Raw genomic sequence first — 18,821 nt, forward strand, 5'->3', positions numbered from 1 at the left:
AATTCCAAGAAAAAGTGAGGGGACTTTCATGTACCAGTCGACTGCTACCAGCTGGATATTTAGCTTATGTGAGTAAATCCGCTCCCCTGCAGTGAGTGCAGCTGGTACTTCAGCAGGGAAGTGATCAAAGACCCAGGGGAGATTTACCTTGTTACATTACAGTCTCACCAGGGCCCCTGGGACCCACGCCTAGGAACCGAGCGTCCAATTAAAAATTTACTATGCAGCAACTCCCAATTAAATCTTGTTAAAGTACTGTAATGGGTACCGTTTAACCAACCGACATTAGCAAAGGAAAACTGTAGCCTTTGCTACCGTCGCTGAACATAAAAAATATGTTTTCTTTGCTTTCTCAGAACAATAGGAGACAGAATTGGAGAAGGAAAAGCCAGCGGAAACCTCGGTAACACATTAAAAGTGTTGGGGCGCTTTGATGAGGCTGTTGTGTGCTGTCAAAGGCATCTGGATATCTCTCAAGAGCAGGGCGACAAGGTAACAAACAACGCAATACCTCCACAAGTTCACTGCCTCTAATGGTTATTTGCTCCCTGGACCTCTTGAAACCCGCCCTACACAATCTGTAATTAATACTTGAGATATTTTACATGTATGCACTGTATCTTTACACCTCCAGTTATTTCTGAGCATCAGTAATACTGAGATGCACATCCCACATGCACATATAATACACAGTCTTCTGTTGTCTTGATATTTGCAGAGAGATCTTTCGGTATACTTGCTCTTCCGCTCTTTTTAAACATTTCTTTCCTGTGTTTCTTTGCTGTCTGTTAGGTTGGAGAGGCCAGAGCCCTGTATAACATAGGGAACGTGTTTCATGCAAAGGGCAAACAGCAGTTATGGGGCTGCACCCAAGAACCAGGGGACCTGCCTCCTGATGTCCGAGACACGCTGCAAAGGGCTACAGGCTTTTATGAGTATGTATTGTTGAGTAATAATCATTAGAGATCGACTGATATGTTTTTTGTTCAGGGCCGTTACAGATCCAGATTATTAGTAATCAGGAAATGGATATTGAGTGATATACTTTTTCTATAAAAATAAAAAAATATATATTTATATTCCACCCCTGCATCATCATGCATCATAATTTATTAGATGACTTTTATTTTGTATTATTCTGAATATGTGATCCGATAATCAGCCAAGCCAATAATCAATCAACCCCTAATAAATATATACAACACATGGATGAAGTCAACAGAAAATCTAAATCTAAATTAAGGTCAAGACAAGTGAGCTACTCTGTATTTTGTGATGTTAAAATGGATTTAATGCAGAAAATATTGTTACATTTAGAATATTTAGCATTTCCAAAATTACATACAAAGGTTTCATTCTATATTGGCTTGTGTCACTACTTTGACTCACCTCAGGCCTTTTTTTCACCCCTTTTCTGATTCTGAATACATCCGTGTCTTAGTGGCACATCTGGATTTGTGTTTTTTGGGCTGTTTTTTTTTTCACCTGCAGATTTGTTAAATTAACATGGATAGAGAGCATCCAGGGTGACCTGTTGTCCCACTTTATGTGGGACTGAACAGCATTTTTATCCCTTCTCCCATGTCCCGCATTTTCATTGGTTCTAGTCTTCAAAAAGTCAAACCACTGCAGTAAACACGGTTTCAAAAATCTGTCATCATCACAGGGCTTTGTTTCATGTCATTCAAACAAGTGCAGGTTAACAGTAAACTGTCACCTTCTTTACACCAAGGCGACTCACTGCAAAGTCACAACTTTTACAGAATGATAGAATTATGTAGGAATATAATATAATACAATATAATATAACATAATGTAATGTTTTTCACTATTCAGTGTTGTATTTATTCTCACAGTCCCCTTAAAACGCCCCCACAGAATTCTCAGACTGTCGTACTTTCCGACTGGGATGCTGTGAGAATTGATGACAGGTTGTGTCAGTTTTTAACAGAATGTTGCTTCACATTGTTGCCAAAGATTTAGATTTATTTTCGTCAGACCACAGAATAATTTACCCCATGCTCTTCGTGTTTAATATGCTGTCGGGCAAACTCCAGGCTCATGTTTGCCTCTTGTTTTAAAGCGGTGCCTTCAGGCCAATCTGCCTCACAGCCCAGTTTTGTGAAATACAACACTGATTTCTGTTCTTTTGACAGGATCACTTTTGTCAGATTTGTGCTTGCGGTGCACAGTTTGGTTAGACAACATGCTTTTTGAAAAGAATGTGTTCTGAACACAATAGAAATGTTATTTATGCACATATTTTATCTCCACGCATAGAGTTGCTTCTCTGTTTTCACTCATCTGACACTCAATGACTATAAAAGCTAGAAGATTTCTGCATCACAATGTTCAAAACCGCCAGACGTGTCATGTTATGAAAAATGCATTTCCTCAGGTGAAAGTCGCAGGATTGAGCAACTTGACACATATTATATCTAGTAGTCGAAGTTGATGGCCTTCGTTTTTAGATTTTCTGTCAGTGGTCAATAGGCTGAGGTTCCAGGGTGTTAGTGAAGAGGTTTGTGGTTTATGTGTTGATCAGTTAAACTTTATTAAATCTTATGTGCAGCAAAAGGCAGAAAAAGTGGGGTAGTTAAATACTTTATGAAGATGCACCAGAAAAAGTAAAGTCACTGGTGGGATAACGTGTCGTGCATTTAGTTTAGTTTAATGAAACCTAATAAACCCATAATAATAGCTCATCTCACAGGACAATTATCTAGGCCCAATTAAAGCTGATTTTTTTTCAAAATAATGGAGCAGTCAATATCAAAATGATCTGCTGTAAAAGGTGAAAGAGAAGATTCAGGGTCCATATTAGAGGCTCAATTTGTAATTTTTATTATCATGTGCAAGAAAAAAACAAAGCTTTTTGTGTTGTTTTGTGCCAATATTAAGAAATATATTACAGACTCATATTTAGCCATTGTCTTTTGTTAATGCAGTGGTTCCCAAACTGGGGGGTGGGCCCCCCTTGGGGAGCACAGAGTCACTGCAGCGGGAGGCGTGGAGGACCATGGGAGAAATAAAGAGTGAAATAAAGTTGACTGCATATGATCTGTGTAGAGGAAATGAACAAATAAGTTTGCTGTTTCTCTTATTTCACTAAAATTCAACTTTTGAATTTATCAGTTCATATCGTTACAACTTTTGGGGTACGGGGTTCAAACTTTTGTCGGCTTCTGAAAGCGAGTGCACGGCAGAAAAAATGTAGGAACCACATGCAAATAAAATTAATACAATTTTTAGCATATATACTAACAATTTACTTAAAAAATCACTTGCATGCTGATACTAAATCGGCGTGTTCTTATCTCTGCAGGATGAACTTGTGTTTGGTCAAAGAACTCGGGGACCGAGCCGCTCAGGGGAGGGCCTACGGGAACCTGGGCAACACCCACTATCTGCTGGGAAACTTTGTTGAAGCTATCAAGTTCCACCGTCAGGTGAGGAATTTAATTGTTTAATTAAATTTTGAAGTGGAGATGAAAAGCAAGAGGCCTAGTTCACCTCACCCAAAATTCAATCTGACCAAAATTTTATGTGCAGAATAGTAAGACACATCAGTGCACATAATACGAGCAAAAGGACAAAAAATATTTTAATGTTGTCATTGTGTTGTGCCTGTTTTTGTCTGATTTGAAACAAACAGCAGAGTAGAAGAGGTGGCATTGGTGGGAGTGAGTGCAAGGACAGGGAAGGAGGTAAAAACAAATTATAGTGTTTGGCCAAAATCTGTTATTTTCTCGTGGGATGGTGTTGGTACATAGCTAGTCACGATAGTCCAAGCTTTTTGTGAGTTTTTCAGCGGCTCATGATACACCTCATGCTGCACTGTCGCCCGGCGTGCAGAGATTAATGGCCTCTCTTAGAAGAAAAAAATGAAGGAAATTGGTTTCTTGGTGAATCACCGGCAAGCACGGCCTCAGGCTCTCTCTCGCCATGTTCCCTGTCACTCTCCATTGTAAACCACTTGTTTCCTCATGGGAGAAGCCAGCCTCTCCTCTTCCTTCCCATTACAAATCTATCAGCGTGCTGTGTAGGGGAGCACGCTGCTTTCAGAGGGAGTCAGAGGAGCTGATTTGATGCACCACTGGTGCAACAGCACTTCTTTTCATGGAATCGTGTGTCCAACAGAGCCTGTAACTTGAACTCATGTAATTGCCTCTGGATTGCCTCTGCACTGAGCCAAAAAAGGGGGCAAAGCAAAGCGAAAATTACATACGAAGTTAACATTTATTTGCTGAAATCAAGAGTATGAAAATATTGTATCACTTGGGTTTGACTTGTCCTTTCTGTGCTGTCATTCACAGCGATTATCTATAGCCAAAGAATTTGGGGACAAAGCGGCAGAACGGCGAGCCTACAGTAACCTTGGCAATGCACTGATATTCCTGGGCCAGTTCAACACAGCTACAGAGTACTACAGGTGAGGAAAGAGGGGAGCCTGACATCTAGTGGAGAGAAAGTGAAGTGAACCAATTTCTGCAAAAGTGAAGATGAGACTAAAGTACAAATTAAACATGAAAAAAATGGATTCTGCTGCATGGGAACTCTTACAATATAATAAAATAAAGGACTGTAAGATTTTTTTTTTCTATTTCTCAGATACTGAATACCTCTGTTTCTTTTTTCTGTAGGAAAACTTTGCAGCTTTCCAGGCAGCTGAGGGACCAGGTGATGGAGGCTCAGGCCTGTTACAGCCTCGGAAACACCTACACTCTTCTGCAGCAGTATGAGAGGGCCATAGACTACCACCTGAAACACCTGTACATCGCTCAGGAGCTCACCGACAGGTAGGTCGACTGAGCATGAGCAGCATCTGAGGCATAAATGCAAACATGCATGAGCACGGGAGCAGTTTTGAACATCTGTCTGCATGTTCGCGTGACTTTAGAGTCGGTGAGGGCCGCGCCTGCTGGAGTCTGGGAAACGCGTACGTGTCTTTAGGGAACCACAAACAAGCTCTCCACTACGCCCGAAAGCACCTGGACATCTCAAAAGAAGTGAGACTTTTTTTTTTTTTTTTTTTTTTTCTTTTCTTACAGAAAGTTTTGGTAAAGTTACGGCTTTTTTGCATTCAATATAACTGGCTCTGTTTGTCCCTGCCTCTTTCTTCCTCAGATTGGAGACAGAAATGGGGAACTGACAGCCAGAATGAATGTGGAGCAGCTGATGGAGGCTCTGGGAGTGAACGAGAGTGACCTTTCACCCTCCAGCTCAGAGTTTGAGATGCAAGGTGACACTAAAAGTCCTTTTTTTTTTACCTTTTATATGAGATATAATGTGTCAGTTGGTGAATTTTAGTCAGGCTGGTTGGCAGGTTATATTACCTTTGAACAGCACTAAACTAGCTGTGTCCCCTGTCTTTATGCTAAGCTAAGCTAGCTGTCTGTAGCTTCATATTTATCTCCACTATCTCTCGAAAGCAAATAAGCTTATCTCCCAAAACTACTTTGTTAAACTGAAGTGTATCAACAAATTCAGAGTGGAAGAGCCCTTAACTTACTGTATGGATGCACTCTATTGAATGTTAGTAATGGAATAACACTGGAAGCCACTCATTATTACTACATCATTAAAACATTACATTGTTCAGATAATGTGATAATGTGATGTGTGTGAACAGAGCTCTTTTTGCACTTTGCCCTTTAGTGCTACTGAAGAGCTTTTAACAGAAGAGCCATTTTAACAGTAAAATGACTATTATTAAATCTATTAGTCATATATTGTGATCAGTTGAAAGCAATGTGAATATTAGGTTAAACTTTCAGCTGGGAAACATACAGTATGCTAAAGCATTGTACAAGTATAATTGTGTTCTTGAAAAAATAATAGTAATAACAAAGATGTGACATAACTCACATGGAGACAAACAAAACAGTAAACACAAAAAACACCAGAATCACACTAAAACAAACCAAAGTATACAATCAAACCTGTACATCAAAATAAACACAAAGACACGGCCCATGTCGTCACAACAAATATAACAACCTGAGTAAGTCCTAAAGTAACAAACTTAAGTTAAATATCATTTCATTATTATATGGAGAGGAAAAGGAAGATATGTAGATATAATATAAAATGTTTCAATCTATATCTAACCATAAGTTTGACAAACAAATAACAAAGAAAAGAAGGGAATGTAGTGTTGCTTTCACTGACTGTGGAATGAAATAGTGACTCAACGAAGTGAAGACTGTGATTCACTGTCGTCCAGTGTTTTTCATGTTCGAACGTAACTTGATTTCTTCAACGCTGCCTAAGCAAGTCACTCCTTTTCCTAAGTCATTGGAAGGGGAAAAAGGGTGCGGCAGATGAAAAAGCCCAGCTCCGTGTGCGTCTGTGCTTGTATTTGTGTGTGCGTGAGTGAATGTAAATGTAAAAACAGAGAGCTGTCTGTTTGCACTCTGCGCGCTGCGGTTTGGGGAAGCTGTCTTAGAGCTGTGCTTGTCCTCACATCACATAGAAATCGGAACAAAAATAATGTCCTGATGCTCTAGGAAACTGTAGTTTCATATGTAGAAACTTGACTGAGGGGTTTTGGTAAATGCACATTTATCAGTCACCTTGAAACCACAGATAACAGAAATCTATTTTTAAGTACTTTTGTAGAGTCTGATGTTTGAACTTCAATGTTTGACAAAAATAACACGTGTGGGCTTGTGTAAACGAACCTGAATACTGTCTGTGTACACATGGCGGGCATTTAAATATAAAACTAACTCAGACAACACAGACCTTCAGTGTTGGTGTTGTGTCTGAACTGAGGCTCAATATGAAAAAAGTAAAGGGTGTGTACATGTGTACATTTTGGGGTAAACTGAAGATTCTTTACCCCCAGTTTGTTTTTAACGCTGTCCTCAACACTTACTGCAGAGATTTCAGAGTTTTCAGACTTTTAAGTTTCAGATGCTCCCGATAATCTATAATAGTAATATATTTTATTATTTCACTGTAAAGAAAAAAGTTGATGCAGCTGAAAGTTTCAAGGCGACTTACTGCAACAGTTTTTTGAGATTTACTTTGATCAATTATATTATTATTATTGATTTTGGGAGCACTTTAAACATATAAAATGGGTTGCATGAAAATGAAATGTTTTTAATTAAAAATATAAAAAATTATTCACTTTTACTTCAATTAGTTATTTCTGAAATAGAGTTCATCTAAATAAGAAAAGTAACTTATCTCAACTAAATTATTTTATTGTTTCACTGTAAAAAAAAAAACAAAGTTGAGAAAACTGCTTTGAGGTTTAGAAACTCAAACAAAATTGTTCACAGTGAGTTTGTCATTATTTGGGTGCAGGAAAATTAAATGTTTTTAATTGATAATATTTACGCAATAATTTCTTAAATATAATTTTTGTTCATCTAAGTAAGAAAAGTAAATTATCTCAACTAAATATAATAGGTCAAATCAGATCTCAAAAAGCTATTGCAGAAAGTTGCCTTGAAACTTTCAGTTGTCTCAACTTTTTTTTTTTTTTTACAGTGAAATAATAAAATATATTATTATAGATAATTGGGAGCATTTTGAAATGTCTAAAATGAAGCTTTAGTGTGATGTTTGCGTTCATGAACTCTCCTCCGGGCACAAACTCACACCCATGTCCTACATTTCCCTCTCTGGTGCAGAGCTGGCAAACAGACTCTTATTCAGATTGTTTGCTCGGTTGTCTGCCTAAACCGCGTATCCACGCCGAGCATCCTGGGACCCGTGCTGACATGACAGGCTGCTGCACAGAAAAGACAAAGAGCACCTTGCGTGCTCGATTTGATTTTAGACCGACTTAAAGAGGTTCTACAGATATCTAGGCATGTTTATTTACCTATGTGTTTTTTTTCCACAGGAGCAAGACCCAAATTCACCAAGAGAAACAGCATGGACAGTGTAGAACTGTGGAAGTACTCTTCGGATAAGGTGATTTCTTGTTTTCACACTTCAGGATGACACTTCAGAGAGAAATGTTCCTGTAAATGCGATCCACACACCTCTCCCCGAAGAGTTATCAATCCCACCTTAACAGTGTGTTCTTTTACTGCAGAACGGCGATAACCAAGACTTGGAAAGTATACCCAGGAGGTCCAAGAGTCAGCAGTCGCAGCCAGGTAAAAGAAAAGGCTATCCGGACAGTCAGTCGTCAGATGAAAGGCCGTGGTTGGACTCTCCTGTGGACACCGATGACATCACTGTGCAAGTCCCACCCCCAGTGCCAGTGAGTAGCAGAAGATTTATTTTCTTATTAGCTTCCTGCTGTGATCCAATTAGGTTCCTTATGGTGGTGACAGGTTACCTCGACACAGAGCCAGTCTAACAGTTTCCTGTTGTTTCCAGTCTTTATGCAAAGCTTAGCTAACCAGAACTCATACAGATATAATTCTCAGCAGGAAGGCATATTTCCTGAAACCCTTCCCTTTTAAAGGTTCTTGTAAAAGTATTTTTGGCTTCAGTTTTGAAATATTTTACATTCAGAAAGTTTTTTTCCACATCATTCTAGACATGTATTAAGTCATAATGAATGAATTCTCTGCTTGGAACAATAATGTGTGGGGTTTTTAGTTTGTCATTATCTACTCCTTTAGAGTCTATGAATCCAGAATCTATGAATATGCAAAATTTCTTTAATTCTTAAGATTTCCTGCTGAACAGAGGCTCTCTCCTACTTCACTGTAAAGTCCATTTTCGGTGTTTGTGCACTGGCAGCTTCAAGTTGTGTAAGTTGCGAATTCAACCTCTCTTAGTCCCGCCCCTTTTCGCTCTGTGCTCCAATAACAGTTTAGCAAGCTTGTCACCTTGGTCAACTTTGTTGTTCCCTGTCTGGATATGTGACAGGCTCATATTTATTGAAAAGAAAAACATTTATGAAAATTATGAAATGTAATGTTTAGCATTTTCCGACGCCACACGTTGCTGCATCTGTAACACTGTGTCCAGTTTCCAGAAAGGCAAGCGCCGCGATTCGAAAACTCCTCGGTTTTAAGACTTGGTCGCTGCAGCTTTAGTTGATAAGAAGCTTAAGGGTAAAGAATTAAATCTTTTCCTCTTAATTTTTTTGCTGACAGCAAAAAAAAAAAAAGACTGCTGATGCTGTGAGTTTATTTCATAACTCAGAGTATTACACCGCCCACCAAAATGTGTAATATCAGCCCCTAGTTCACACTCACTGTAAATCTAAGATATGCCCACCTTTTTAATTCATTCACTGAGAGCCCACCTGAGAAAAGACGGGTGTAATTCTTCTCCTGTAAATCATCAAGGGGACCTGAAACGCTGACTGCTGAATTCACTTAACTACTTTTTCCGTTCTTGTCTGTTCACCACCTGTCAAAAATGTCTTCAGGGCTTGTGCTTTAAAGAGAAAATGAGAGAAATTAGAGAGATTAAAATGGGAACGTTTGCCTTAATTTCCCGTGAGGTTATGTAGCATGATGTAAGAAGTCAGACACAGGGTAAAGGTGTCTTCTCATTAAATGCCAACACTGCTCCATTTGACGTGAACTAGATTCTTAATGAATATGCCGCTTCGCAGCTGTTGCATCCCTAAAATCCTGTGTCCCCACAGCACCTAATCATGCCGTGTTCCTGTGACAATGCTAATTGTTGTTATCAGCGAGCTGACATCCGAGAAAAAAAAGTGAAAATTACTGGGCTGCGCGATGAAAGCTCATCACAAGGGCATCACAAGGGCCCAGAAATAGCATCCCGAGCTAAATGTTGGTAATTCTGATGACATTGAAGCGTGCCCTTTTTCAAATCTGCCAATCTTTTCAAGACAGCGTCTGTGAACTTGGGTTGCTCTTTCCTAAAGCTAGAAATCAGTGAGAAAGTCGCCATTAGATGTCATCAGGGTGTATCATCAGGGACAGCTGAAAATCCCAACTTTGTCCACATTTTAGCCTTTGCTATTTCTTATGAACTTCTGAAATCAACAACAACGTCAATGCAATGCAGAGAAATTCAGCCAGCATGTATAGACCGATGCATGTCCATGACTGTTGACTGAACTCTCCTGAGGCCGTAGTGACATACAGCAAATAGTTGGCAAAACTCAAGGTCCACTAACTCATAGCTTTTGACCATTTGTCATGGTCTTCATCGGCGGATGAAGTTTGGGGTGTTGTGAGTGTAGATCACCAAACTTTCCATTTACCTCTCATGCGCGTTGGCTTTGAAGTTTAATTCCACAGTTTATTCTCGATCTTGTAAACTACACTTCATAAAACAATCTACGTCTTACTTGCTCGTTTTGGAGAGTTTGACCAGATCACATGTTTTGTGATTGGAAGAATATATTGTATATAAATACAGCTTCATTAATTTAGAATTAGCAGTGTGGAACTTTTGTCTCCCCCTTCTGACAGCGGGAGTAGTTATACACTGTCAACATTTTGCTTATGATACATGCCTGCAGCTTTCTGCCATTTGCTCTACCGTGCTGTAGCCTACTCCACTGCTACAGTTGCTCCCCGCTTTAGCTCTGGCAAACCAATCACTGCTGGTTGACATGAAATGCATCAAACTGGTAAGCCAGCACAGGATAACCTCCACTATACTGCAAAATATGGAGATTTATCTGTTGGTGATTTGCCTATTTGCATTGTGTGAGCTGGTCTGGCAAGAGCTTGAATGTAACAGATGTTCATTTACACGAGAAAGTACCAAACTGCAGGTTTAATGCCTGTGTCCCCTTAGTTAAGAGTTTCTACTACGCCTGTCAAGCTTTCCATTCTTGCACGGTACATATGCAGTTTGCAACAATAACAGATAAAGCGGCAGATAAACCACTCAAGATTCTTAGAAAGTCTTTGCAACAGTGGATTCTTGATTTGCACAAAAGCTAGGTTCTCATTTCTAGTAGACAACATGTCATTTAATTTGCTAAAATGACAACTGTTGCTAGCAGAAGATATCAGCTGTAGCTACTTAGCCAATTAAGGTAATGTTAGCTACACATGTTGGTCAAAAATGCCATCTCCAGCTGACTTTTAATTTGTTAATTTTTTTCAACTTAATAAACTAGAACCCTGTAACGGGGTCTGAAATATGCAGTGGATGGATAAACTAAGCTAAGCTAAGCTAAAAGACTGAGGCTAAAAATGACAATCCTTTAGAAGACGTGCAAATAAATAAATGGCATCGTTCAGAGTTGTGTTTGTAGGTTTGTTTCTTTTTCCTCCACTGTTCATCTATAATTAATACGTCATATGATCTAATCTAGGAAAAACTGCCTGTTTTTATTCTTTTGCTTTCACCCCCTCCCTTCACACAAACACAGCTTCATTTCCCTACCTCTCACTCTCTTGCTCCCTCTTTTTTTTCTCTCTCATCATCACCATCATCATCATCACGTGTTCCTTTCTCTCTTGTTCTGCCCCTTTGGCCTACTTGATTAATTGGACAATACCGAGAGGGAAGAGAGGAGATCCGCTCAGAAATCATGGGGCCAAGGACAGAAACTGCTATAAGTCACTTCACAAAAAGTTGAAAAAGTCTGTGATTATGAACGGTTTATTATAGAGCTTTGTAATGTGAGTTTTTGAAGAACTGACATTGGCCGCACTTGTCATTTGAAGGTAGTTGATCTCTGCTGGCTGCCACTGTTGGTATGCAATTTACTCATAACTGCACCCTTGCACCCATCTTTCCACCCGCTTTTTCCTCTCCCCCCTTTTTGCTCCCCCTCTCTGCTGATAATGTGACCTTGATCGCAGAGCTGCTACCCTCCCCACAGGGTCAACCCCCCTGCCTCCCATAATGAGTTGTTTTCCCACAGTGGGTGAACAGGACAAAAATGGCCTGCAGGAGAGCCACAGAGAGAAAGACAGAAAGGGAAAAAAAAGAGAGAGAGAGAGGGAGACAGAAAGGAGGAGGAGGAGGGAGGGGATGGTGGAGATTCAAAGACGGCTGGAATAGAGGGATACAAGAGGAGAGGAAATCGGAGGGAGGGAGTGGAGTACAGCAGGGGAGCAGAGAGAGGGAGTGATGCAAAGCGGTGGGTGAAAGAAGAGGAGAAGGAGGTGTGAGCCAGGCGTGTGGACGGAGCGGGAGGGAGAGAGAGCTCAGAGAGACATGAAAGAGAGAGAAAGAGTGGAATAGACAGAAGACAAAGAACAAGAAGTGCTGCCGGTAAGATGTTGTGCATATATTTATGTTGGACAGCTTGAATAACAACATGGTGCAGAGGACAGCAGAGGTCATTAACTTACTTTTCCTTTAGATGTCTGCAGTTTGTGTGTTTTTACTGCATGTATGTTTAACTTTGTCCATCAGGGAGCTGATGAAACTTTTTTGTGATTAACAGTAAAAGTTATGTTTTGTCTGAAACATAATTTTATTTTCCAGCAAAACAAAAGTTTCAACAGAAAAGATTCCTAGAATAGACATGAAGGGGAATCAGGTGTCCGCTGACGCTGACCTACTTCACATCTTGCTGAAAGGCAAAGTGATTTTAATTCCATCCGCTAGTTGGTGTTGGAAGTTATCGTATCTCATTCAGCTGTGATTGTTGATTGTTGTGTTGTTATTGTTGATGAACAGCTTTTATAACGGAGACGCTGTCAGACTGTTTTCAATCTGTGATGCTCACTTTTCCCTCGTCTCCCTGTAACCTGCTTTGGGACGTGTTGATGATGTTTAGGCTTCGCAAATTACTTTTGGAGAGCAGTTATTGTTCACTTTTACTTAAGTGTGAGGTTTCTTGAGTCCTAATCCATTGTTAGTTTAGTTAATTAACATTTAGCTCTGTTTAATCTTCAAGAAGACACATAATTCATCACAAAACAATACGGCACTGTGATATTTTGCTGTGAACTGACCTTTATAGTGTAGTATAACTTTTTGTTTATCTTTTTTTGTCTTTTGATTTGTCTCAGGGCCACATTAAAGAAAAGGGAAAGGAAGAAGTTTTTTTTTCTTTTGATTTTTCACTTTGAGAACAAATTCCAAATGTTAAGAATAAAGTTGGATTTTGTTGAGAATGAAGCCAAAACAGTATTTTGACTTTATTCTTAAAATCCAACATTTTAAAAAAAAAATGGTCCTCCTCATTTTTCCTGTATATGTCTATTTTATATTGTATAATGTATACTATAATAACTCCCATGTTTATTAGTTATTAATGCTTGAACAACCAATTTCAGCATAAGTAGTTTCAGTTTTACTAGTTGAAAATTAATTGTGAGATTTTATTAATTCTTAAAGCTACTACAAGGAATTTTCCATATTGTGTTGCTTTTGGAGCCCCCCTGTGGACAAAAGTTGTAGTGTTTCCACCGTAATACCCCCAAAATATAACTTCAAAAATAAATTATCTAAATAAAAATCTGTGCTACTCACCGCAACTCTGCCAATGAAAATGTAAACATGTAAACACGCGTTTCATCTGACTGCGACCCGGTGGCAGCCATGAAGGATAACTTCACAGAAACAGCCAATCTTCTCATGGATGGTCTTATGTAGATTATATAGAAGCATCAGTATGAATCGAGACTGTTTCATAACCAGTTAAAACTATGTGTATAATAGCTTTAAAGTTTTGGCAACAGCTGATATTATTGAGGTTTTAACTCCTTGCTTCGAGATGATGTTAAAGACAGAACGCTTTATTTTCCTAGTTTTAAATCTCAAAGGACAAAGCTGATCAGAAACCTTTTTCCACAAAGCAGTTTTGAGGATTTATCTGGTTTGGTTTACAGAGTAAAAGTCTGCAAAAGCAGTTCATGTTCCAGATTTGAGGAGTTTCCAGTTTTTACTCTGCAGAGTAAGTTATCCAGCTGTCTTAATAAAGGTGCCTCCTGGAACAGACCCCAGACATTTTTTAAGTTGAGCCCTTTAAAATTGTCAGATAAAATGGAGGAAGCACAATTCAGGCCATTGTTGTCCTTTTAGTTAGCTGTTTGGTTCAAAAAAACAGCTGAAAATGTTTCATTATATTGTTTTTGCTTTTATCTGATAGTGGATTTACTCTGATGGGCAGCTTTTATGTTCTCAGATAATTTCTCAGAGGGCCGGTAGCTTAATTTTATTGCTGCTCATTTAGTATCGTAACATCGCAGTCTGATTGCCAGAATATTTCAGCAGAATTAGCCAGACGTAATAAATTCCACATCTGCTTTACTGCCTCGGTTTGTTTGTGGCTAAAACATTTTCATGCATTTATTATCTGCTTCATTTGTGAAGCTTAAACACATTAGGTAGCTGTGAGCGTCGTTCAGCGTGATGCGAGCGAGCACCCCTCGGCGTTATCACTAAACAAACAGTGGAAAAAGTGCCGTCACCTTCAGAGGCCGACCGGCAGTGAGGCTGTAACACAGAAATAGCATTCGGTCGATCAGTAATTGAAACATTGATCGGCTGATCATTGATTAGAGCTGTGAGGTTTGTTTGTTGGTGTTGAATGGTTCCACTGAACAAATGTGAACTTTTAAACCAAAGAAAACCTTTTAAATAAACTTGTCACTTTGGGCTTCTTAGGTTAAGAAACTACATAAACCAAAAACAACAATAAAGAGCACGAGTAAGTATTCAAGTTATAACTAGGGATGATAACAGTTGATCAACGATTAATTAATCGAGTAAAATTTAACTGATCTTCTATCAAACAAAGATCTGATTATGTTTATGACAGTGTTACACATATTTTCAGATATTTAATTATCTGTGAATGTCTTCTTTTGTCCAGCCAACAGTCCAGAACCCAAAGACGACTCGTTTACTGTCAGAAATGACAAAGAAAAGAAGCAAATCCTCACATTTAAGAAACTGAAACAAGCAGATGTTTGATATATTTGCTTGAAAAAGGACTGAAACGATTTATCCATTATGATTATAATAGTTGGCAACTGATTTTCTTTCTTTCAATTCATCTACTAATCGTTGCAGCTCTAATGTGACCAATGTTTGATTCCATTCATGATTGAAATTTAGCTTCCGCCTCGTTCATTTTTCGGTTAAAAAAAATGTGTTAATTAAGACTGATTTAGGAGTAATAAGAAAATTTTAATTCTTTTTTTAATCATAACTTTTTTTTAATATTAATCAAGTAATTGATTGTTAATTTTACTTACAATTTGCAGCCCTCGTTAAAACTGATCAACATAAATAACCATATAATCTCAACAGCAGTCTATGGCTGCTACAGCTACATCTGCTGATATTTTGATCTAATTTTGCAGTGTACCACTCTGTATGTGGGCCATTTTGCTTAAATACAAATGGGTTGTTTATTTATACATGACATTTTATTATATTGTTTCACCTTCAGTATCTAGGCCAAGGTAGTTTCATCAGGAAGGGCATCCCTTGTGAGTTAATCAGATTATTTTTCTCTTCTATGATCTGGGCATCTTATCCTCATCCTCGTCCGATTCATACGGGCTTCAAGTTTAATTAAGTCCTCTGCACATCGTTGTTCTTTGCTCAAGGAACAGTTCAACATAATCTAGTCCAGGCTGGTAAAAAAAAAATGCAGTGAACTACATTCTTGCAAAGTTTTTTCTTGCCACTGTCGTACATAATACTACACACTACTACATGTACTACATGTACATAATATCATAAAGATTGTAGTCTAGACCAGGTCTATGTGAAAAGTGTTCTGTGCTTGTGCTGGGCTGGCATCAGTATCAAGTCTGAGGTTTTCAGATTAGTGACAAATCCTCTATGAAAAGTGCATTGAAAAATGGAGGCAAGTGGAACAGAGACTAGCTTCAAATCAGGGCAGAATTCCTCCCATAATATCCATATTATTAGCAGAGAATATTTCAGCACTTAAAGACGGAAGGAAATCTTGATTCCAGCAAACCAGTTTTAGCCTTGTTCAAACACTCTTGTTATTTGTCTTTTCAGAAGCTGGGCCGGGACCCCTCCGATGAAGACTGCTTCTTTGACCTCCTCAGCAAGTTTCAGAGCAGCCGCATGGATGACCAGCGCTGCCATCTTGATGACTCACAGAACGGAGACAACGGAGAAGGTGCCGCGAACTCTGTGCCATCCCTGAACGAGATGATAGGTTGGTAACAGTAATCAGTAATACCTGTCTCTTCTCCGCTATTTTGAAACCACGTGGAATCAAATGTATTTCGACCCACTGGTCTCTCCTCTATTCTCCCAGATCCTTCAATTACTACTTCCCCCCAGACTGAGGAGCTGTTTGATTTGATCGCTAGCTCTCAGAGCCGCCGTCTTGATGACCAGCGAGTTAATGTGGGGAACCTCCCAGGCCTGAGGATCACCCATAATAATCTGGGACACCTGGTGGGTGAGGGAGATCATCAAGAACCCAGCGATGACTTCTTCAACATGCTTATCAAGTGCCAGGTAAGGCCACAGTTCACATATGACAGGAAGTCAAGGGTTTAATCATTTTGGACCGGGTTACACCAGAAAATATTCATTTAATCTAAGATGGGTTCTAATCAGACTGTAGTAAACTACATTTAAAATGAGTCCTCTGTTGCTCAATTAAAAACTAATCTCTGTTTAGTAAATCTAAGTTTATTGATGTAAACTGAAATTAAATACTTTTAACAATATGAGGATGTTTGCTTAGTGAAAATAAAATACATAGATGAATAAATCTGTGATGTCAAGACCTAGTAAGAATAAAAGAGGCAGAAAACCATTAACTTTTGGCTACTTTGTATTATTTATCAAAATACTATGTTGGTTGCTAGCTAGCTAAAAAGTTTTAAAAAGATTTCATTGGTTGCTAGCGAGCTAAAAAGTTACGACACTGCACTGTTTGCTAGCTAGCTAAAACTGTTAACTTCCAGCTACTCTGTATTCTTTAACAAATGTTGCATTGTTTGCTAACTAGGTAAAAAGTTAATAAAACGTTAGTTTGCTAGCTAACTAAAATGTTGGCAAGACATTACATTGTTTGCTAGCTAGCTAAAAAGTTAGCTAGCCTAATTAGCCTGATAATGGCTTGGCAGAGAATCTCTAATTTGAGAAAAAGTTGTTGGGCAAATTAACGGAGCAATATGGACAAATAATAAAGGATTAAAGCCGACAACAGCACAGTAAGGAAAAAAGACTGACTGTTTTAACCGATCAAGTGAAAGAAAGAAGAGACGTCATAAAACTGAAAACTAAAAGGGTTGAGTCTGTACTTATACTTTTTTCGAGGAACTTTATTATTCAGTGCAATTCATCCAAAAGAAGCAGCCACTTTAAAAGTTAAAACTCCTCAAGTGTAAGTTTAAATTTAATACTGGATCACATTTTAAATTGGACCTGAGAGTTTTGATGCATCAGAAATAGATTTAATCAAGTTTTTAGAGTCAAAACTAAACAGGAGTTTAAAGAGAGGTTTAAATTTAATCTTTCTTAATTTTAAATTTGGTGCAACATAGTTTAAAGTTAAGCCATGATTAAATCAGGTTTTAAAAAATAATCCTTGTTTGTGGAATCATAATTATTAGTCTTATAGTTGTTGATGCCTTTGCCTCTGTAGTAATGAATCTTTCGGACTATAGTCCTCTAGAATTGATGATCAGCGGTGCTCCCCACCAGAAGCAGGCCCCCACGCCCCCACAGTGCCTGACGAAGACTTCTTCAGTCTAATCCAGAGGGTGCAGGCCAAGCGCATGGACGAGCAGCGCGTCCAGCTGCCCTCGGACGACCAGGACGGCCCTCCGTCCCCCGATCCCGAGCCACCCGGTGGTTTCTCCAGCTAGGACTCGGTGAAGAACGCCGCACAAGTTTATGTCAAAGAAAATAAAGAGCGGAAGAAGTGAAAGAAGCAGTGAGCCAACATTTAAAGACAGCACTGAAGGGTGAACTAACAAGATTTTTAATAACAAGACGAATTCTATGTGCAATAGGTGGTGCTCTGTCAAATGTTGCTCGATGTATTTGTTCTAAATGTCTGTAAATATAACAGGAAAACAAGCAGAATTTAAGCTCGGTGGTGAGAGGGAGAAGAAAATAAGTTTGGGATAACATGATAACAACAATCTAATGCCTTAATCAGCATTTTCTTCAGACTCAAGATTGTATTTCCTGGTGTCAGACGTGTTTTTTAGACGCACATGATGGGCATACAGAGTAATATGGATGATTAATGTGGAGACCTCCAGCATGAGTTGTGGAAATCGCAAAGATTTAATGATTGAAACGGAGCTGATTCTAATCAGTGCTGCTGTTATCATTGAATATTTGTGGTTTTCATCACAGAGTCCTGCCCCGGTCTGTTACTTTCAGTTATCTCCAAGTCAAATCCAGACCAGCCAAAACCTGTGAATACAAGTCCTGCAACCCGGCATGAGATGCATACACACTCACTCATTTTTCACTTGTGTTATTGGGAAAGTTTTCTGTCAGTTGTCAAACACCTGTCGATGTGTTTACTCAGTGATGATGTGAAAAGCTTGCAGTTATTAAAAGCTAATAATTTCTGGCACTTTTCAAGCAACATTATTCTCATGGTCTCAGATTACACTAACTTTCTCCAAAGTGTTAAACTTGGCCTTCGAGGCTGAATTGTCCACAATTTGGCATTCACCAGTGGCTATTTTTGTTTTTATATCATCCATTTTGATGTACTAATTAGCAGCTAGCCTTTATCACTGTTGGAGTCATGACATCCCCATTATTTGGCCCAATGTAAATTTAGGGGCCATCAGGAGCATTTGGAAGATTACGTGAGAATCAATCTTGCCAGGGTTCAAGTTATCAGCTTCCTAGAAGGGACCACTGGCAGCTACTGCCATGGTTTTAGGGGTGATGACGACGAGAAACGTCCACGGAAGCGACTTGTATTGAACAAACAGTGGTGGCCCCCGAAAAAGTTAGCGTTAATACCACGA

General features: G+C 39.0%; 1 protein-coding gene across 1 annotated transcript in view; it reads left to right on the forward strand.

Annotated features, from left to right (window-relative positions):
* The window catches only part of gpsm1b (G protein signaling modulator 1b), a 31,215-nt gene extending 12,802 nt beyond the window's left edge, over nt 1-18,413 (forward strand). Inside the window, exons 3-14 of the mRNA XM_084745975.1 lie at nt 357-492; nt 793-935; nt 3,326-3,449; nt 4,317-4,432; nt 4,644-4,799; nt 4,901-5,009; nt 5,128-5,242; nt 7,862-7,932; nt 8,057-8,227; nt 15,859-16,021; nt 16,124-16,329; nt 17,490-18,413. Coding sequence (XP_084602101.1) covers nt 357-492; nt 793-935; nt 3,326-3,449; nt 4,317-4,432; nt 4,644-4,799; nt 4,901-5,009; nt 5,128-5,242; nt 7,862-7,932; nt 8,057-8,227; nt 15,859-16,021; nt 16,124-16,329; nt 17,490-17,690 — 1,711 coding nt within the window. The 3' untranslated portion in view covers nt 17,691-18,413. The remainder of the gene's footprint in view (nt 1-356; nt 493-792; nt 936-3,325; nt 3,450-4,316; nt 4,433-4,643; nt 4,800-4,900; nt 5,010-5,127; nt 5,243-7,861; nt 7,933-8,056; nt 8,228-15,858; nt 16,022-16,123; nt 16,330-17,489) is intronic.
* Nucleotides 18,414-18,821: the final 408 nt, after the last annotated feature.

Source organism: Lutjanus erythropterus, chromosome 20 (assembly GCF_056507025.1).
Source record: "Lutjanus erythropterus isolate fLutEry1 chromosome 20, fLutEry1.hap2, whole genome shotgun sequence".
Taxonomy (NCBI): domain Eukaryota; kingdom Metazoa; phylum Chordata; class Actinopteri; order Lutjaniformes; family Lutjanidae; genus Lutjanus; species Lutjanus erythropterus.